The sequence below is a fragment of the Rhea pennata genome, chromosome 16, assembly GCF_028389875.1.
Source record: "Rhea pennata isolate bPtePen1 chromosome 16, bPtePen1.pri, whole genome shotgun sequence".
NCBI lineage: Eukaryota > Metazoa > Chordata > Aves > Rheiformes > Rheidae > Rhea > Rhea pennata.
This window is the reverse complement of record NC_084678.1, coordinates 8,071,622-8,094,029: the sequence shown is the minus strand read 5'-3', so window position 1 is coordinate 8,094,029 and position 22,408 is coordinate 8,071,622. Positions and strand designations below refer to the sequence as shown.

Genomic DNA, 22,408 nt, shown 5'->3' with positions numbered 1-22,408 from the left:
ATTATTTATTAAAAGAAACACAGGGAGTTAGTGAAATAGCTCATTATAAAATCTTAATCTGAATATTGTCTTAAAAGTTCCCACTCTTGTAGCTATTTTACTACTTACATTTGTAAAACAACTAAAGTTAATGTGTCCATCTGCTGCTGTGCCAAGAGAAGAACAAATCATGTTTTATGAACGTTGAGTTAGTAATTTTGTGAAATGAAAAAAAGTCAAGTATCATAGGAAACCAAGATGCTTTGTGAAGCTTCTATTTCAGTGTTCATGTCTTTTTTTTTCCTTTAACAGGTATTGTTTTTTCTGTAATAGCTTTTTCTTTCCTCATGTAAAAGAACAATTGACACAATCCCAATGAAGGATGGGATTTTAACAGGATTTATTGGGTCAAGGTGAAGGTATAGTCTCAGTAGTCTGGTGACTGTATTGTTTTTCACATTTCTGTTGATTAGTGTGAAGTCTCTTTAACTTGGAGACATGGGAAGAGGGCACACTGGCATGTGATGTGAATTTAAAAGATAGGCTACAACTTTATTAAATATATGGTCAAATAACCATGGCTAGGCATAAGTTGCATCCATCACTTGTGTGTAGAGTATCTCCCTACTCTTTAGGAGGTTCTCTTTTTTTTGCTGATGTAGGAGTTTTGATCCATTTAAGCCTTTTTGGCCTTGGCTACCATACCATCCTGGCAAAACATGTCTTCAGCTGCAGGCACTGACTCGCTCTCTGATTTGCCATCCTCCATTTTGACCTACTAAATTGCGTGTGGACATATTTTTGTGGATTCATTCATTGTGGGGGACAACATTAGCTTGTCTTGGAGTTCTGATTTAGAAATCTTTATACTATGATCTTCCTTATTGCTCGGTCTTTCAGTGAGGAAGGGAGGGGAGACTGACATTCTTTATCTGGGCCAGTCGTCTTAAGGTTTGATTGCTCTGTAAGTAGTATTTTCTGAGCAAAGAGGAAAAAAAGCTGTAACTTTTTTTGACTTTAGCAATCCTACATTGTTCAAAAAGTATGTGCTAATACGGCATTCAAGGTGCTCTGGGGTTTTGTTGTAACCCTCAAAATGATAAGATCTGGATGAACTTTAACATGATAATCTTTCATAATAGAAGTCTAATGTTAATACATTGATGTGAGCAGCAGACCAGCTTATGCTGAAGTTGGATCAGGACTATATGTCTGTAATTGTTGCAGTAGTCATAGCCTAGCTTTGGGCAGTTTTGGTTGGAGAGAGCTGAATATGCTTATGCTGAAACCATGGGCAGGCTGAGAATGTAGGATTTAAGAATTCATCCTCAGTGTGCTGTCACCTTCTTGTGCTGCTGCCAGTTGATTTTTGGTACTCCGTATTCAAATCATAGAAATTTAAGTAGTTATATAGTGGAGGAACATGGAGCAGTTAGGTGCAACACAGAGCCTATGCTCAGTAGATACATCAGTTCAAAGAAAGTGCTATAAATTCTTTTTATATATCAGTGCTCAGTCTAGGCTCAAGCCCCATTTTGTTCTTTAAACAAAGAGGCAGAACTATGAGGCCAAACTCCTCCTTTCTCTTAACACCTGTGCTTTGTGAGTGATAATGGCTCATGAATATGCAGGGCAAGGGCTATCCTAGTTTTTAAAACCCTTGTAGAGCTGCTCCTTAATTGAAGACTTTTTGGAAGGTAAAGGGTTTTTTGTTGTCACTGGATTTTTTTTTTTCCAAAATACCACTCGTGCACTTGCCAAGCTGTCAAGTGTCAGTCAGTTCTTCTATACTTATCTGTCCACTAGTATCTTTCATAGGAAAATGGCAAAATGCTGGGAATTTGTTTTTGCTTATGTAACATTCATCAAGTAAGATCGCTGTGACTCAAGAGTTTTGAAGTGGACATCACTAAACGAAGATTTTGTTACACCGCTGTCTGGAGGAGGAAGGAGGTATGTCCACATTTCTGCATTGTGTGGTTTACTATGAAATCCAGCTACCCTCAGGTGGTTAAATGTGCAAACTGCAGGGAAAGAAATTCAACTTAAGAAATTGATAAAACAGAAAAATTAGTGTGTTTTTCCATCCTTAATAATGAGGTTTTTTTTGTGTTTTTTTTTTTTTTTTTTTTTTTGCAATTTTATGGTTATTTGACAAAGTGATATTTTGCTATGTCAGAACTATTTGCAGCTGGGCAAGGCCAAAGCCTTTTCCTTTTTTTTTTTTTTGCCAAAACTCTTTTCATAAAGGGTTTGGATACAGGCTCTATTTTAACTAAATAGCTAAAAAGTTTGAAGAAAAAGCGACCTATGAAGATAACCTATTTTGGTACATTTCATCTCAATGTTGTGTTTTGCTTGTTAGGAACTAGTTGCTTTGTGTTATGATCGACAAAATGAAAGATACCAGAAGTGACAATTGAGATCGGATGGGTGGAGAGACTCGTAAGGATGAAGTCAACTTGGGAAAAAGGTTTTTTTCTTTCAGTCCTTCATCTGAATTGGATGTGGGGAAAACCAGGTATGTCATGTGGATTATTAGTGCTTTCAAAACTCAAAGAATTAGGCTTTTACTATAGAACAACGTTAAGTGGGTGTAATTAGACAAGCCATTATAGGGAAGAGGTTCAAAGGTATGGATGGATGGATGAACAGTGATCATCAGGTAAAGCATATTAAACTAGGAAATGTAGCTTGCTGAGCTTTCAGCCAAAGCTTGGAAAAAATTGAAATTTGATTTGCTGAGCAGAAGGGGGTCTTGGAAAAAAAGAGCAACAATAGAAATTCCATACTAAATTACTGTCCGAGGCAGCGTTTATAGGAGCTAGAGGGGAAGAGAATGGCAGCCTTGCCCAAGGAAGTCTGTTGCCTGTGTGTGTCTGCTGGGAGAATGCCCTGAAGCCTGATTCCCAGGGGCTACCTAAGTCATTAATCTCTCTCCATTTTTGAATAATCTTTGGGTTGCAGGTTTTCTCAGTAAGTGTTATTTTGTTAATTCTGTTTTTAAGTATTTGGTGTGTTCCCTATTTGCAAAAGAAGAGCTCGTTGCAACTAAATTTGCTACACTCTGCTCATTTTTCAACAATACATGTATAACTGAAAGTTGAAAAAAGGTGACCAATCTTGTTTTTTTTCTACTTATTTTTTACATACTGACATACATGCTATGCTTTCTGTAAAATGTATCTGCTAAAAACAAACTATTATCTTCTTATTTAGAGTCCTGGCATACAGGAAAATACTATGAAAAGTGGAAGAGAAATGATAGTATGAATTATTGTGATAAATTTTTGCACAGTACCTTGTAAGTCTCCTGAGTATTAGATGTGAAGCTGTGGCAATACAGAATCTAATAAAAGCTTCAGGGGTAAAACCTTGGCTCTGATGAAACCTACAGAATGTTACTTAAGAACAACTGGAGTAAGTATGAAAGTTCTTACCTGACTTACAGAGAAGAGATGATGGAGAAATAACACAAGAGACAGAAAAGGTAATAAAGCAATATTGAACAGTTACAGGAAAAGCAGGAAGGGCTCTGGCCCTTAGAACCTACCTTTTTGTGGTGACAGACTATAACAAGCTGTCAAAAGTAATTTATCTTCCTGTAACTACAGTGTTTCAAGGGTCTGCGGCAGACTGTCAGCACTTGTGTTGCTCTTATAGCAATAGATCCAGTAACACACCTACAGTAAACCAGCATTTGAAACTCCAGCCTTTCCAAAGTACATAGCAAGTGAATTACTGTCCTTAAACTAGATCAGATTTTTCTCCTGTTCCTGAGAAATTTCTTGCCCAAATAAGCAAGCTTCATTATCCAAATTTTGTTTCATTGCTTTTGAAATTATTGCAAAAGGAAACGGTAAACATGCTCTGAGGCTGCAACAGATGATGGGAAAATACATTTAAAATGCCATAAAATATTTTAAAAACATGTCCCAGTACATGGCTTTGCTGTTAACCTAAACCCAATCTCTATTATAAAAGACAACTCAGTCTGACTTGCACTTCTGGCAAAATAAAAATAACTTCCCCCCCCCCCAAAACAAATGACATCTAAACTCTACTTCTGATGGAAAAAGAGACCTTGGTTTCTTTATCACAGTTCTGCCAAATTATTGAGGTTTTCACTGTTTCTGATGGGCTTCAGCATCTGTACATGGTGCTTATGTGAACAGAGGAAAATGGAGACTCTGGTAGCTTCCCACAAAGCTGCTCTAATCAGCAGATGTTAACCTCAGTTCTGACTAATGTGATAATGCTGCGGCATGCAGAAGCTTAGAGGAAGGCTTACACACTCACAGCTAACCCATAGCTTTGTGCTATTTTGTAACTGCTTGAGAATTGCTTCATTTCTCATTCACTCCTCTGGAAGAGGATCTGATGAAGCTCTCTTGCTCTGCTACAGCAGAATGGGAATGGACTGTTACTGTATCTAGGACTGGTGCTATTTAAAATCCCCCCCCCCCCCTTTTTTTTCCTTCAGTAAGAAAATGCATGTCTTGGGCCCAAGTGTTAGCACAGGCTCATGCTAGCAGTGAAGTCTTTATTCTGGTGGCCAGGTGAGATGCTCTGCTCCTTTTACAAATAGGAAGCCTGTTAAGACCATGGCATGGAAGAGATTTGAACATGAAATTATGGGCACGTTAACACTCAGTAAATGATAAAACAAAGGATACTCTTGGAAATGCAATGAATATGTTATTTCAGTGCTAAAAAAAAAAAAAAAAAAAAAAAAAAGATTATTTGTCTTGTTTGGAGGTCCTTAAAGTGTTGGAAATGAGTTGTGATTGCTCCAGCATGCTCATGCTTACAGTCCTGTTCACAACTTGAACCAATATAATCACATCAGATACGTGTATTTCACCTCCTCTTTTGTATTTAAGATGCAAAAGTTTTCATTTGCAGGTTGGAACGTGTATTAACCTACTAATAACTATTTGGCAGAACACATTCTAGTATCAACTATTCTTTTTTAATGATGCTACTAACATGATTTGCTTGGTTTGCTCACCGTTGCATTCAGCTATACTATCTTTGAACCTTGTCACAGCATACTTTTGTACTCTGATCTGGTTAGTGATGCGACTGAGAACAGATTTTATGCTGTAACATTGTGTGCAAATACCTTAAAACCTGGTCAGGTGAAAATGCTGAGCAAGGCCTGGGGTGTGTGTGCACACATGCCCGCCAGTTCTCAGTGCTTACGTGTATTTATGAGTAAATAGGTGTTACAGATTGCTCCTTCTGGCCATTGTAGATTGCTGGGACCAGCAAATCCTCATACTCTAGTGAGACACACACCTGCTGCTGGGACTGGAAGGCGGTAGTATGCCATGTCTGCTAAACAAGTGTTGCTAATGCTAGTTTATGCCACCCTGATCAGCAGTGTAGCCATGGGGAAGTCACTAGCTGAATGAACCAAGGAGGAACATGGAGAAACATATTCCAGCAACAATAAGGAGAGTATGAGCAGGCACTAATAGAGAACAGGCCCAACGCCAGGAACTTTGGAGGCAAAAATGAGAGAACTTGAGAATCTTTAAATATGTTCAGACAGCAAAATCTTCTCACAAACGCCAGGAAAAAAAAATCTCTGCTCTTGACTCAGATGAGGCAGGTGTTAGTGCTAGAATTTCAAGCAAGAATGATTGATTAACTGATTGACAGGTTGTTAGAAACAGAAGTTTGGTTTGCTTAGGAGTTTGCCATTCCTAGCATTTCTTCCTCTTCCAGAGGTTTTTATAAATGAGTGTGTGCTTATCTTGCAAGCATCTGTCAATCTTCCATTGAGTTTGATTTCCTTGACTGTGGTAAAACTTTCTATTTGTGACAGTCACACAGCTTTCCCCTAAACCTTTAGGGGACAGATTCTGCCAGGCTTGTTTCTCAGAAGGCCACGAGTCAAGCGACACCTATTCTAGAAAAACACCACATTTGATTTTCTTTTGTGTTGTGCTCAGCCCAGAGAGACACTCTTTGCAAATGCCTCCAAAGCAATAATTAAAGGCTGTTTTGTTCATGCCTGCTGTAGACCATAGCTGACATGTTTTACAGCTGCTGCCTGCCTGCTACTTTTTTGAGCCAAAGGCTGAGATCAGATGATTTGTAATCAGGTTCTTTCTTTGCTTTAGCCCTGCTGGAAAAAAAAAAAAAAAAAAAAAAAAAAAAAAAAAAAAAAAAAAAACACCTCTCAAATCTAGCAATGAATCTGTTTCCTGGGGTAAATGGTTTTTAGACACTGGAAGATTCCCTCAGGCTTGGGTAACAGTGTAGCACTTGTGTAACACCAGCAACTTGTGCAACTCTTTACTTGTTTCACCCTGATTCACACATGATGGACAAGGGGGTTACATTACTTGCTACAGCTCTCTCTAATGCCTTTTCCAATGGGGCCCTGATCCTTTTGAGGTTATTTATTTGGGTGCCATAGCAAGCGAGAAAGAACGGTTTTGAAAGTTACTTAGAGATTCATCCAAGCCCCGAGAGTTAAAATGCTTTCACAGCAAGGATTAACTGGCCAGCTCAGCAGAAATCCTAAAGCTGAATCTTATTTGTAGATGCATTTATTTACATAGAAATAAATATGCACAGTTGCAATATTTGCTTGCACTGTATCTTCCTTTGCAAGACGAGTAGGATTTGCCGACTGTCCATGTTCTTGCCCAGTGGACACAGCCAGCCGACTGTCTTCACTCTGCTCTACCAACAGGCAACAGTGTGTCACAGACTGTGTTTAATGTCTGAAGGGCTCTGGCTCTTGGAGTCCTTCCAGTCCGACCCCAGCTTGAAATGGGGAGTACGTGTTCTACATAGATCACTAGATCCAAGAGTGGCTGGAGAGAAGAGAAGGCAGGTAATCTAGTCCCCCAAAATGTAAACACTTTTTTTATTTAATGCCTTTCACTAATCACAAGGTATTTTTCCCCAACCCCAACCCCCAAACCCAAGATGGCAGCATAAGGCACCGTGTAGACACATGCACAGTCCACATACCATCTATATAAGATTTAAAAACACAGCTATAGTTCTTACCAACAATCCCATGTGTCATCATTATTAATGTACACAATATGATTTATCTCCAGAGTCTGTCCAGGAGAACTGAACGATTAATTTAGAATGGCAGGACTTTCCCCACTCACCCACCCCAAAAAGCCAGATTAAAAACACAGGTACAGAGCTTAATACCAGAGTAATGAGATTAGTTCATAAATTAAAAAATACAAAAAAAACCCCACAAAAACAACAACAACAAAAAAATGGTTTCCTTCTTATTTTCAGAAGGTCCCATGTGATGTGATGTATTGTGCACAGAGCATGCTCAGATTCCTTACTATGTCCTCTTCCCCCTTCAAGGAAAACTGACAGGCAGACCCCCAAATTCCTAGTCTTTTGTGTTTGTCATTGATGGTGAAAAGGCATTTACAGCTCTATGCGTCCAGCTTAACCATAGACCTGCAGGATCCCCAGTGGGTTATCTGAAGACTTTTCCTCTGTTCAAAGGAAGAAAGACTTGATACAATGTTCTTTGGCTGCAAGTTCTTAAAGGCTTCCACTGAAACGGTTCTCCTTCAAAAAAAGAAAAGCTGCAGTTGCTGTGGGATTTTTTTTTTTTTTTTTTTTTTTTTTAATAAGAATGCTGAGGAATAGGTGGAACCGATGTAATAGTTTCGAGTGAAGCCCTCACAGTGCTAAGATGTTTGGGTCTGCTACAAATATTCAAGTTCCAAGGCGTGCCGAAGAGCTTCCAGGTCAGCATGACAAGAGATTCTCCAGAATGGCATGTTGTGCTAGAGTGAAACCAAAAGAGGGGTGTTTTTTTTTTCGGTTTGTTTTTATTTTTATACTGAGAGCAAAATAACTTTCCTAGTTTGCACCCTCAGGAACAGAGCTTTGTACTTGGGCCACTGAGTTGTCACACCACTACGGCCAAAGAGGCTCGTTTTAGAGAGGAAGGGAGGGAAGGAGAAGTTTCTGTCTGCTAAGTTTCTCCCATGCAGAGAGGAAAACAGATCCTCCATAGTTTGAGAGCACCCTGCTTCAGAAATGTTGGATGTGGACCTAGTTTTTGACTGTACTATCTACTAAGCTTTACCCTTTTATTTTTTTTTTCCTGGATTAATTAGGAATGTTTCTAGAATTACAGCACTGCTAGAAACAATTTCCATGCCACTTAGTGATGTTTTGTCTACAGTAATAAGCTATATAAGACTCTTCAAAGACTCCAGAAAGTGTCATAACCCTTCCCTATAACATATACTCCAATGCTGGCCTATTTACTACTAACGAAAGATGTTTAATGCTTCACAGACAAGTAAAGAGCGTATATATAAGAATTACAAAATAAAAACTGAAATGTAAGCAAAAGCTATATCATACAAAATGCTTTCTAAGAATTAATTTCCAAGTTAAATGGAACAGTAGTTCATACTGCATTTTCTGGAAATGTAGAAACTGGTATCGTTGCTCAGAGCAACTATTCATTAAATGTACTATACTGCTGCCTCAAAGAAAGAAAGGTGCAGTAGGTTTATATGATAACCTCTCTTCAAGAAAGTCTCGTAATTCCCACTTTTAAAAAAGACCCTTATGTACTTCCCCAGCCTACCTGTTTTTCAAATCAGATTTACTATGTCAAACCTGGAGTCATATATGCAAATGTCCAAGTTCTAATCAGTCAGTTCCTCTTGAAATGTCTCTGGTGTCTGGATTAAATTTGGAAAGGTCAACTATCTGTGCCCTACATCTTCTTTATAGTATCTTGCTTCTGTTCAGGAAAATTGTGTATATGCTCTTGGAAAACAAGGCTTGCATCTGAAAAGAGGAGGAAGTATCAGCTTTTTGTGAGTGCTACGAAATGACTAAGGTTCAGTCACACAGGGAATTTGAGATAGAAACAGTAATCTAGTACAGTATTATCAGGCCTCTAACAACAGCTCTGATCTGCATGTAGAATTTGTAACAACATTTGGGATTTTGATTTTTCTTAGCCTCCTCCCAAAAAGGTGGTATCGGTATGGTCAGTGATATGTATGCAGTTAATCAGCACATGTTACTTGCCTTCTATTGTGGGAATAATTTAATATTTTTCTTTTTTAATCACTAAATAATTCAACTATAAACACACTGCCTCAGATAAAAAGCCTGGATAAAGCTTTAGACAATAAATATGTATTTCCTAGATAGATGATTCTGATGAAGGAAGATTCTTTTCCAAGTGTACCTACCTGTGTAGAAAACTCCAGATGGTTCCAGATGTTTGTTTTACAGAGTGGCTGTTTGTCTGTTTACACTCCTCTAATGTTTAAATACAATTCAAATGTCCCTCTGGTATGTTGCCTATCAGTAAACAAATATTCCTTGAAGCTATTTATCAGTGTGTGTAGAGCTAGCAAACAAATACAGACATCTGAAGTGACTGGAATCCATTGCTCCGTAATTTCATTTTAGAGGGGAAAAGTTACTTCCTTCTCCCTCCTCCTTCCCTGGTGGTTATTAAATTCCTTCCATTAAATTATCTACTTTTCTTTCTTTAAAGAGGAGAAAACTTCGCCTCCCAGCCACTCCTGTTGTTCAGCTTTTACCGATTTATCACTCATCAGACAGGTGAAGAAAAATGACCCACTAAAATGGAGATACTATCAGTGCTGTCAGCAAAACAGTGAAAGGCTCTTTGCTTTTTTTTCTGTGTGTGTGTATAAAGCTCAGGTGTGTAGCAGCCTTGACTAATGATTGTCATCAATCAAATGAGGCGACAGCCCAGCAAAGAATGTGCTCCATTAATGGGAGAGCTGCTTAGGCCAGGAGACACAAGCAAGAGAGCTCCTGAAATCCTGCCTATAGAAGATTATTGAACCTTCCCACTTCTTCATACTGCCAGAGAGCCTGGCAGCCTTTGATGCAGTCATGTTCACTGACCCACTACCTTTGAAGTATGGCACTGGGCTGTCAAAAGCAGCAGGCTATTATCACTTCATTCCCATTCAGGCATTTTTGGCTTCTTCTCTAAGGACTTCTTAACCCTTCATGAACTACAGAACCATCTACAGATCTGGCTAATTCTCAAAAAGGAGTTTTATTGTCACTGTTGACAAGAGGAAATAAATATATAAAAAAGGGTTTCTGCTGCTTTAAAGATGACTTGGGATACAATTCTGGGGACAGAACAGGTGCTTATCACCTTGCCTGCTGGGACCCCTTTCTCCCTGGGGTTGTGCACCCAGTGGGACTACCTTGCTTGGCAAATGCTTGCAGGATCCTCATTCAGAATGACATGTCAGGTCCTCCAGCACAAAATTCAGATGCACAGTTAAGTTGCTGTGGTAAAATTATCATACGTCACCTGATCTGCAACAGACATCTGGGTGCCTATCAGAAAATTAATCGGTTTGTTGGAGATGAGGTTTGTGCAGAGTTGATATGCGAATCTCACTTTAAGTGCAATACTCATTGCATACTGAGCAAATGCAGCTCAGTTCTGCAGTCACACCAGGAGCACAAAACCCAGGATGCACAAAGTCATCCTATCCTGCAAATGATGCTTTCCACAAACAAATTGTATTCCCATCTCAGTAAAGTCAAGTAAATGCAGATTCCAGGTAGTCTGTATTCTAAAGATTAGGAACTGAAAGCTCTGGCAGTTCAATTCTCACATCTTACAACTCAGTTGATGTATACGACTCCCTTCTTTCCAGTCTTTGGTCTTTCCTCTCCATATTTTTCTACTACTCTTGAGTTTCCTTGATACACTGATATCCCTGGTATATATCTGACAGTATTCCCTAATGCATCTCTAAAATCTCTTTTCCCACTAAATCACTGTAACCAGAAAGCCTTTGGTCTCAAATTTTGCTCTTATCTCCTCCAAGCTCTGCTGTTGCAGCTTCTTTCCTCTTACAGTCTACCCCAAAAAAAGAAGCTTCAGCTGATCCCTAAAAATATGGTTCAAGTTTCCCAATGAGTGGACTGTGGATACTAATAACCTCAATAGGATGCGCAAATTAGTCCATTTAATTATTTCTAAGCCTACCAATGTCAGTGGGACACATCTGTTTAAAGAGCAGGAAGCGTTACTAAAACTTTCGGTTTGTTATTCCTGACCATAATGCTTTCAAGAGCCTTCTACTTCGCATTCAATGCACCTTCCTTTTTCATTTTGGTTGTGAAATTAATCACATTGGCCCACAAATCATTAATAAAGGCAGCAATGCAGTATTATAATGTCCCTTTGATATTTACTCAAATAACTTTTAGCCCTATGTCCATACTGAGTCATATATGTGTGTGTGTATATATGTGTGTGTGTGTGTGTGCATATGTATATATGTGTGTGTGTGCATATATATACACACATACATATATATATATATATCACTCAAAAAAAAAAAGAGTTTGGAATTTATAGAAATAATGTGTATAGACCAGAAGTTGACCCTGCTTGCTGGTCTGAGATCACACACATGGAGTTTTCCTTTTCATATGTTCAAAGCCATCTTTATTAAGCAAGAATAAGTCCTGGAACACGTGGCAGTAGAGGGACTACCTGAAAAATTGCACTAGCTGCCAAGGTGCGGAGATTTACAGTAAGAAATTTCTCACAAGGTTGTTATTTTGCATATGATGAAATGAGACCAACTGTAAACTGTTTCAAGGGGAAGGTGTTTCATTAAAAGCTTAAATAAAGAAAGGGCCACCGAAATGAAAACTTGGAAGACTCCAGGATGGCATCCACAAACTGTACCTTTTTTGCTCCCTGTTCCTCTTCAACACCATCTCCTATTACAATATACACGGCTTTTCTTCCAAACCTTTGCATTATTCTTTCAAAACAGCTCTCTTTCCCTGAGCAACAGAAGAGAAGACACATTTGTTACCTGGGTGCAGGTTGGGCTGGCACTCAGCTACTGCAACTGCAGCTGGGACCTAAAATAAACTCTAACTATTAAACTCCTGAATTGCCTCTATATTTGTCATTTTCTGTTGAAATTAGTACCTAACTGAACCTCCAGCTGAAATGGAGTCTCTGCATCTCATGAGAGCCACCAGCACTTCCTTTATCAGTTGAGGACTTCCAAGTGCTGCTGGAAGTTTTCCATAAGCTATGCGACATCTGACGCTTTGCTTAGACCCACAGTTGGTAGAATGATGCGACAGTCGTGGCATTCAGTTTTGAGAGCCCTTTTCTGTTCATTCCAGTTGTATCCAATCCTGCCAGTATTTAGCACTCACACAATTCTTCATAAAGCTCATTCAGCTCAGTCCACCCCTTTCCCTTAGTAACACGGATTCCAACTGTGTTTCTGTAACAGGTTGAACTAGGCTGTCTTCCTCCTAGCTGGGTGCAATAGGACATCCCATATGCCTGAGATGCTCCAAAGGATGTCTGTCTTTCAGGCTCTCTTCCCCATGGAGACATTCAGGAAGACTTCGATTTTCTTCAATCTCTATCTGTACTAGCTTAAGTATGAGCAGTCAGGCTGTGAATTACGGATGTGTAAACAGTGCCAAAAATAATGTAATCATTTGGACAGACATGCCTGATTCAGGGACAAAACTTCAATCAATCATTGGCTGGGGCCTGCCTTACTTTGCTCTTACCTGTTTTTGTTGCACTGTAAATGTTTTCAATAGGAAAGACAGTACCCAGTCCATAGAGAAGCACTTTAGCAAGAGCTGGTATAAGCTGAGTCGTGGTGACCAACACGTTCACACAGTTAGACCTAGAAAACAAAAATGTAACAGTGGCAATTGCTGTTTCTTTCTTCTACTCTGAGCTGAAAGATGTCAGGAAGCAAATGTCTCCTGCAACTGGAAGGAAGTTCCCAAGCCATTGCAGATTTTGCAGCTCAGGGCAGACATCTTGAGTACTGGCCACGTCTCTTTAACGTTAGTGGAATGGAAAAAAAGGAAAACAAACCCATGAAACAAAACAGCAGCGATACAGCCTTACTGCATGCACGCCAGGCTCTATTCTGTGGGAATTTAAACACCACGTAGTAATGTACATGCTGTGTTCTTTGAATGAACGTGTTCAGGCATGGAAGGGCCCTTTTCTTGCTTTCCTAGTCTCCTGTAAATCTGCCCATGTGACAGGTGTGTCACAAATGATGTAGCCAAAGACAGGCAGGAAAAAGGATTGCTTTTTCTTTTGCTCACCCCAACCCGTGATAATACAAGTCTGGCAAACACGTGAAGACAGGCCTCCCACAGGTTACGCCAGCGAAGTCCCATAAATGTGTCTCAATTTGTTTAGATGGGGGAAAGAAGGGAAGCAAAAGAGATCCTAGATCAAGCCTGTAGGCAATTCTTTAAGCTGTTCTTACCGGGAATGTATCAAATTCAGAGCCTTCAGAGCGTGTGTGAGCCACAGATCAGTCAGCGCTTCAAGTTCTGCTCTCAACTGCAGCCAGGTTTCCCTCTTGGGAGCGCCTATTAAACCTGCAAGCAGGGAAGCATCTTTTGTAGCCGCTGAGAAAGGGAGTTGCATGGCTTCGTATGCCAGTGGCCTCCTGCTCTCCCCCGGCTGCGTTCAGCATGCCCAGCCATTCCCACTGCCCTTCTCCCGTTCCTGGGGTGTGAGCTGCTTCCCTCTGCCTCGGTGTGGGGGGGCTCTGCCCTGCCCTGTGGGAAGTGCCCACCACAGCACCCTCTTACACTACCGCCCAAGACTTTCTCCTGCTTGGTTTCCTTCCACCCTGCGGGAATGGTAACAGCTATCAGCAGTCTGCAGGGCCACGTTAAAAGACCTTTCTTGGGATGCCCGCTGAACTCATGGTGAAACGAGCCAGAGGACTAATGAGCGGCTAATGAGCAGTGTGGAGAGGTTTGTGGCCTGAGGTGAGGGACATAGGGAGCTGGGAAGGAACTGCTTCTACTGTTATGCTGTGCACTGTTTCCAGTTGTGCAGAGAGGCTATTCCTCCTAAAAAAAGGCTACAGAGGTATTCTTGCTTTTACTTCTTTGCCTATCTAGTCACAGACCTGGCAATAACGTTCCAAACCCAGCAAAGAACTTATGAAGAACTAGCTGCAACTAGCTGGAAAAAGGTAACCTAGGACATCCTGTTACCTAGTGATACTGCTTTGGGGAGGTTAAAAACAGGCAGTTATGCCACAAGAACACCTACAGAGGGAGATCAGCCATGAGCGCTTCTGTGGCGAAAGCACAGTATCTAGTTCTGGACTGTCTGCGTGTTTACTAAGCATTGTGGAAAACAGGGAAAGGTTGCTTCCCTGCAAAGAGATTCTAAAATAAAGCCTCACGCTCAGACTTTGGTCCTTCTACAACCCCTGTACTGGGTAGTTTAGCTTACCTCCTGCAAAGCCCATACAGAACGCTTATTTAAGGCTAATGGCTGAAATACTTGCTCAGCCTGGTGTGAAATGTTCTGATTCGGCTGCTCCCCACGCCTCCTCTGGAGCGTGTCCCTAGCAGGACGGGGTCAGGGGGATTTTGGAAGATAAAAGGCCCGCTGGGTGCCCGGCAGAGCACACTTACCGCCTACGTTGTTTTTGTAGGTGTTGTACATCTCCTTCACCCGACGGTAGCGGAATGCTAATTTCCTCATCCAGTCGACTCCCCCGTGAACGCCGGAGCCCAGGCACAGGTTCGCGCTGGCCGCTGAACTGTGAAAGCCGTCTGCTGAGAAGTTGTACGTGCTGCGAGAGGCAGGAGGCAAGGGGACGAGGTCAGGGCAATTACAGGCGACGCGGCTCCAGCAGGGAGCGGCAGCAGTTGGAAAGAAACGTGGCGACAAGCGGCAGCAGAGAGGCACACAGGAACGCTGTACAGAAGCAGAGTTCACCTCTGTTGCCTCTTGGGCATCTGCTGCTAACATTCACAGTGTCACACGTACATCTGCACGTGCAAGAAAGTGCTGGGTTTATTTTACAGAAGTCACTGTGAGAGTGGACTCCTCAGTCAGTTCAGCCCCAAATCTGTGTAAATACCCACACCCGTGAAGGACCCTCCTTGTTTTCATTCTGGGCAGACTGCTGAAGGAAGCACATGGGGAAATGGCCTAGGAGAATATTTTACCTAATGTAAACTCTCCAGCGCATAATTTCTTGTTTGCTACTAGAACAGCCAAAGGATCAGAAAGGAATATGCTGGCCTATTATTTCCTTAAACTTGAATAATTTATTGCCATAGCTAAGAAGTCAACTGGATTGCCAGAACTGTGGTTCTCTATAGTTCTTAGCATCCTCTCTGAAACCAAAGACAACCAGCACAGTTACTACCACAGTTTAAAAAAACGATTTTAACATAAATATGATGCATAGCATTGAGCGCTCTCTTATAGCTCTGAGGTTCTCTGGACTACAAAACACAAAATCCTGACTGCCCTCAGGTCACGGAAACACCTCACCTGCCTCTCGTCTGGGCTGCTAAGGTACCTGCAGAGATACTCAAATCCTAAAGGAGAAAATTCTGGTGTTACCTTTCTGACCACCTGGCTATGTTGTTAAATAAGCTCTGAACATATTAGAGCAAGGAAAGAGAAAAAAGAGAGAAAAGAAAAGGAATGAGCTAGGGGAGTCTTGACTGCCTGCCGCATGGGACTGTACAAACCCGAGCTGACAGCTCAAAGCACTCCCCCGTAATTACCCCTATGGGTGGGGGCAACTGGTAGCTGCACAAGCCCCGGGACTAGCACTTTTTTCCAAAGGAATCAATGCCGCCTTCTCCTGGCATTCCTCCCAGCTGGCCCTTTCTCCATGCCAGCACAAGCATCTCCTCAGCACCGGCTCCAGGCACAGGCGGCTCCAGGCCACCGACCCTGCGCTGGGCTGAGCATTCGCGCAAACTCGGTGAGTCCCTCTCGGACACCGCAAGCGCTGGAGCCGGAGCGAGGGCCGGGGCGGAGGGGCTGGGCGCTGCCGCCGGCCCTTCCCCGCGCAGCTCCGCGCGCTGCCTGTGACCGTGCGAGCAACTGGTGCCTGTACGCTCCCATCCTCATTTAGTGCACAGTAATTTCGCCTTCCAGAAAGCCCCGAGGCCACTTTATTTCCGTATTAGAGAATTCAAGTAAGAGTTTAACATACTTAGCATACTTCATTTCCCGCACAGACAAGCCGTAAGCAGCTAAGAAGCACTTTTGAAATGACTGCAACCATTTAGGTCGGGGTTTGTCACAGGATCTAAGAGCTGCTGTCAGATAACGGCTTTTTTCTCTCACTCAGCATGCGCAAGTGCAGTGATTTATTTGACGGAAAACTGGAATTATTGTTTTAATCAACGGCTGAGCAGATACCCAGACTCGGCCTCTCGCAGGCCGCTGGAGCCAGCAGAAGTGCACACAGACAGGCGGGCTCAGCGCATCGCACAGCACAGACCAGCACTTCAGTCACGCTCGCACCCCAGTGACGCTCTCTGCAGGAGGAAAAGTCTTTTCCCTAGAACACTTATGATTTCTGTGCATCTCCTGTACCAATTTATATAACCAATTTTTATACCATTTATACAACCATCTATAAAAGCACAAATCATAAAGCTCCACATAAGCTCTGCACGTCTCATTCCTGCACCAGCGACCACGATGTTGCAGGAAATATTTTTGGGAAAGGACAAGTTTCTACCACTAACAGCAACCCAGCTTGGCAAGGTCCCCAACCCTTACTACTACACCCATTCATTACAGATTGGACAGTGATAAACATTTCACTCTGGTGTGGGAATGCACCTGATTCTTTTTGCAAAATTTGCTTGAAAATAGACTATGATGTTCACATTAGATTGTGCTTTTATTTTAGCTTTGTGCTTATATTGTTTATTTTCTGCTTTCCCATACCTTCCCATACCCTTACCACAGGGTACGAACATGACATGCCTCTGAGGCTCCGGCACAGCTGGAAATGGTCTGACCACACCTGCGCCAACTGGCAGGCCAAAGCATACCAGGAACCGATGCAATCAGACTTTAGTGCAACCTAATTTTAAACATATTTCCCAAGATGGTTCAAAGCCCAGAATGGTCAGGGCTTGACAGTAGGCACCAACATATGAATGTGCATAAGAGGACTTTGTGCTGCTGGGTGCTTAACCATTGCAGACAGTATGGAGCCAGGAAGGGGAGAGGGCACGTGGCCGAAACCATTATTTTCCATCACTGGTGAACCCCCTGCTATTCTCAAACAGCTGGGGACTACCTGACCTGCCACTTCCGGGCTGGAGATCCCGTACCTTAGATCTTGACCGTTATCGTCTGATGACACATCATCTATGTGGATCTGGTCACAGTCCTGAGAAGTGTATGAAAAAAAAAGTACATTAAGAAGTAAATGCTTTGAACAAAAATCTGCAAGAACATGTTTCATATAATGAAAAATGACTTTAAGGGTATTATTGAGAAGAGAAAGCCTTACACGTTGCCAATACTGCCTAGCATAGTCCAGCCACTTAATTGTTATGAACAAGTATCACACAGAGCTTGCACAAAACATGAACAGAAACAGTGTGTGTGACCAACGGTTATCTAAGGACACAACGGCTCTTGAGCAACACAGTAAGTGAAACTACTTCCTACACAGACTGAAAGGAGAGAGATGCTTGCATTTTAGCTAGGAAAACTGTGGGGTTTTTTATTTGCATGCATGATAAGGCATGGATCTGCCAGCCTCTCCCTCTAGGAGAAGAGTACGTTGGACAGGAGGTGTGTGCCCACATAATTTCAAGGGGAGATCTGTTCAACAGCTATTTCCAGAGATGCCTATCCTGCTGGTGTTTTCCAGCGCTTATGAGGTGCTGAGCACCCTTTGATGTGCCAAAGCACTCACGAAGGCATCTTTCATAGCTCCACTCCACAGGCAGAGCTAAGAAACCATGTGTGGCAGCAATGAGGAAATACATGCACAGGAAATTTAAACTGAATATATCCTCAGAGCTAAGCCCACATGAGGTATGCACCTGAGATCTTATCATCCAAAATTCTTCATTGTTTGCATGGTGGAGGCCTTACCTCAAAACCTGGAGATGTTATTTCCACGTTTTTTTTTCCTTGACTTGACATTATGAGTAAAAAGGGAAAGATCAGGAAGCTTCCCCCAGCACCTCAATCTCCCTCCTCCATAACCCTTGCAGGTAAGGACATAACAGAAAGCCTTCAAGCTGATGAACACTATCCTTTGTTTTGGTTGATTTTTGAGGAAAATAAAAGCATGCTAGGTGCAGCAGACCTCTTAAGTTGGAACAACTGCGGCAAACCAACACCCACTGCCTTCACCACTTTCAACGCCCTGTAAACTACTGTTTGTATTACCCGCTTTACACAATGAGGAGTTTTATGAATTACTTTAAATTAGGCCCTTTCAAAAAAAACCTAAAATACAAAAAAACCCAAAGAAACCAAGCTTGGCATCCAAGGCACAATGTCACAGATAACTGTGATCTAGTTCTGTCCATAAACATGATATTTGCTGCAGCATTTATTTTAAACAATTCTCAAAAAGACACTTAATTTTACCTTGGTCCTCTTATCAGTGCATCACTGGAAAATACATCCTGCATGAGTGGAGCCAAGTGGCAGCACAGCAGCTCTCTGTGGGCACCTCTCTCTCCCACATACCATTTTTACCCCACTCTGCTGTTGAGAGCCATGCTGGGACCATGCCAATGCAGCCCACTCCCTTGCAGTTGCGCGGTGCAGAGCATTAAGCCACAGGAAAGGTATTTGCGGAGGGATCTGCTTTTCTCATTTGTGAATGAATTGTTCTGTACACTGAAGTGTGACAACAGTAGCTATCACATTTCTGACTTAATAAAATACCATGACATTTGGTGAGACGCTACCTCATAGTCCGGCGGCTGAGCCTATCATGTTACTGGGTGAAACACAGAGAAGCTGCTTAAAGGAAGAATGTGGACCGTGTTTTACTACTAGGTTACGAGACTAATTTTTCATTCTTGCAGAATTTCCTTGTAATCTCAGTGAGTGGGGAATCAGGGCAGGACACCTGGGCTGCCGAAGCGAAGGGCCAGCTTGTCCGAACGAAAGTCAGCCACGGGCCACAGCCCCGTCTCCACATCTGCTGGCTTTTTAAAATGATCCCCCAGGACCCCAGAGCTATGCGACGCGCGGCACATACAGCCTGCAGCCAAGCCAAGGGGGTAAGACCTCGGCCAACCCTCCCAGCCGGTGGACCTGAGCTGCTCGCAGTGCGGCGAGGTTGCCAGGCCAGTCTCGACACATGACCTGCCCCTGCGGGCAGCCAGACTCACACGCCTCCCCCACAACAGGGAACTGAGTGTGCGAATACCTGCTTTTCCAGCGAGTATTTGCTCATGTTTGGCAGCATGATCAGAGCCCTTTGCAGCAAACACCCTGTAGCAGACTGCAGCAACTTAATCTGCTGGAATTGTTGCAAGTGCAAGCACAGATGATGTGCTGGATGGGCACCTAAGTGCTACACAAGCGGGTGAATTAACAGGGCAAAAACACACGTACGATTTGAATGTGTGGTTTGGCAAATGCAGGAGGTCCTTGCTTGCCTGGGCTGTGTGGATAAAAACCTCCAGAATGGGGCAAAACTTTTGTGCCTGCAGGCCCTGTGCTACAGGCATGCAGTGCTACATGACGGCTGGCCTGTGGCAAGGTTTGGTGCCTCTATTTTGTGTTACTGGGCAGCCAGACCACTAAGCTGTGCTTCAGCGAGCACAGGGATGAGGGGGACAAAAAACCCTAACCTAACCCCCACCCCAACCTCAAATCAGCTAGAAAAGCAGTCCAGCTTCTCAGTTGTTCAATTTTAGAGTTAACTCACCTGCAGAGAATCCCTTTTTGTGCCACTAGAGACCAAAATTGGCTGAAAAATCTCTGGGTTTGGGACGCCTCGTTCAGCAGCAGCCCTGAGCACAGCACTGTCGCTAGCCTGAGGGTTGGAGTGAGTCGCACATGAAATGTGCCTCTGTGCTGGGCTGCAACTCCACAAGAGGATGGCTTGAAGTAGGTTTGCTTACTGCTGATTTCCCTTATTGCATATATTCAAGACTCCTACTCCGGAGCACGGTAGAGAAATGCATCCAGCAGTGGAAGAAACCAGTACCTGAATCTTCTCCAGGAAAACCCTGAAAGCACATGAACCCCTGGCTATCAACAGGTCCCAGGCAGCAGGATGGCACTGTGTGTGCAGCAAACACAGCTGAGCTTTGTGAAGCTCCAAGGAAGTTCTGCAAGTTCAAGGCATGGGGGGGAGGGAGGAGCAGAGGGGGACAGAGCCTGGCTCCTGTGCCCATTTCCTTCAGCTTTAAAGAGACAAGCTCTGGAAATGCCTGCTGTCAACTTGCCAGCCACTTGCTGAGCTGACAGTCTGCATCCATTACAATCATCCATCTTGCTTTTCTTAATTTTTCAGCGTGAGAGCAACAGCACAAAAGGCTGCCTACCATTTTGGTAGACAAGCTTCCTCTGCACTGCCATAGAGGAAAACTCTACTGCTCTCTCTAGTCTTGGCAAAACATTTAATTTGGTGGATTGCTCCACAACCTGACAGCTTCACTTCTGCATTAGGCAAGACCCACGTGGCTTTGATACAAAAAGGAATATTCCAGTGGGGGCTTCTCGCTTGGACTTCAAAGCTGAGACTTTGCTAAGATGTCACATCTTCACTGGACTCCAGAACATCACACAAGTACCGACAGAGCTGTGCAAATCCTGCTGCATCAATGCATGAACACTTCATCCTCATCAGGCACTTCCAGGGAATGCTTCAACAGGACTTCAACCCCTGGCAGCGCCTCCTGCTTTCCACAGCATGGAAAACTGCAGCCTACACAGTTAAGCCATTCTCTTATTGCTAAAACAAGATTCTCCCCATCACACCTTTCCCCCAGACTCTGTCTGTTGGGACCAGGGCCAGCTCCACTCTCAGCAGAGCAGGGAGGGTTCCCTGTGCTGCCCAGCTGCTGGAGGCTCTACAGATTTTTGCTAGAGAAACATTATGCTGTGTTTAATATTTCCTAGCAAGAGTCCTCATGCTCTGGTCTTGAATGGTGCAACTATCCTGCTGCCTTCTCATTGCAGCTTCTTTCCCTTGGCTTTTCCTGCACTTGCACAAGGTTGGGATATGGCCAGAAGGGGTTTCAGCCCTGTGCAGCCTCAGCTTATTGCGCCTGTACAGGTCAGCATTACACCACATGATGGTGCTAACGTATACCATAATCTCTGAGGGTCTAGAACTGCATCAACTTCTGTACTGGCTTTTTTGTCCATTTCTCCCTTTTCTTAAGAATATCATCCATTGCAACTTCTTCAAGCCTAATAACACTTGGTGACATATGATCTTTAAATATGACTTAGTGAATGCTCCACCTTGAAAGACTTTCATTTATCATCCAAAAAGAAGGCATAGGATGGCTAGTGAACAGATATGGATGACTGCTTTGCTGTTGTTGTTGCAAATTCTCCCAAGCAGAAATGGCCTTTTTTGGAAAGCAAAATTTTGCAGTGGACATTCACTTCTCAATTCTCCCTCATCCCTCATTTTTCCATTGAAAACATTCACCTAAAAAGAAACCCACCTTCATTTGTTTTTGCCTTGAAAAACTCTACCAAGTACAGGCAAAAAGAGGAAACTGAAATTTTGAGTTAAAAAATGCTCTTCTCTTTCTAGCTATCAGGGCAATGCATACTTGTTAAGGATCATCATTTAAAACAGTGCTGGAGTTAAGATAAGGTTGTCTCATAAGGCGCTCTCGGTTGGTTTCTGCTCTGGCCGACTGGAACACGATCTTGTTCTCAAATGTTTTTCATTGTTTGAGCCATCCAGGTCCAGCACGCTGTTGTTCTCACTTTGAGGTGCCTGTGCTGCCACTTTACTTCCTCTGGCAAGTCCTTTAAGGTTATGTTGACCTTCCTACTCAGCTGCCCATTTTGTATTTCCTCCTTTTTTAATAAAAGAAGGTAAGCTGATAAGACATTCCAGGAAATCAGCAAAATTGCTTCTATTTGTCATGCTGCAACAAAATAGCACTAGCAATAGAAATGTCATTTAGCATCTTGGTAGCCCAATCTGCTCAGAGAAGATGATCTTCAGCATTTTGGTGAATAGGTGTGACTTGCAGCACCTGGCTCTCCTCCTGTCTTGAATATGGTGCCCATATATTTTTCATTTTTCTGAATGCTACTTGGAGAAGCAGTGCTAACTAAAATTTAGTTCTTCAGCAGCCTAGTTCTTACTCAGCTACCTAGGGCAGCTGGATGAAAAAGTCCCATTTCTCAGTGATTTTCTGTTTGGCTTTTGCTGCCTTAATGTCTAGAAACCACAGAAGAAAAAAATCTCAAACCAACTTCTTATAATTAAAAGCTCTGCTTTTGTCCAGTGGTTAAAGAAGAACTTAAGAGGTCTTGGGAGACAAAACTGACCTAAGGACTCTGCTTCTAGCAGCCAAATTTGTTCCTGACTGACAAACGTACAGAATTTAACTGAGGTCAGAC

General features: G+C 42.7%; 1 protein-coding gene across 5 annotated transcripts in view; it reads right to left on the bottom strand.

Moving 5' to 3' along the window:
- Positions 1 to 6,505: 6,505 nt before the first annotated feature.
- EYA2 (EYA transcriptional coactivator and phosphatase 2) overlaps positions 6,506 to 22,408 on the bottom strand; it is a 90,660-nt gene continuing 74,757 nt past the window's right edge. For 3 of the 5 annotated variants that reach the window (XM_062588902.1, XM_062588899.1, XM_062588903.1), the window contains 6 exons: positions 17,161 to 17,219; positions 14,476 to 14,636; positions 13,302 to 13,416; positions 12,577 to 12,698; positions 11,720 to 11,820; positions 6,506 to 6,812 (listed from right to left, as the gene is read on the bottom strand). In XM_062588902.1, coding sequence (XP_062444886.1) covers positions 6,669 to 6,812; positions 11,720 to 11,820; positions 12,577 to 12,698; positions 13,302 to 13,416; positions 14,476 to 14,636; positions 17,161 to 17,219 — 702 coding nt within the window. In that variant the 3' untranslated portion in view covers positions 6,506 to 6,668. Of the gene's footprint in view, positions 6,813 to 6,879; positions 7,770 to 11,719; positions 11,821 to 12,576; positions 12,699 to 13,301; positions 13,417 to 14,475; positions 14,637 to 17,160; positions 17,220 to 22,408 lie in introns of those variants that run through there. The other 2 variants (XM_062588900.1, XM_062588904.1) reach the window with 1 other exon arrangement.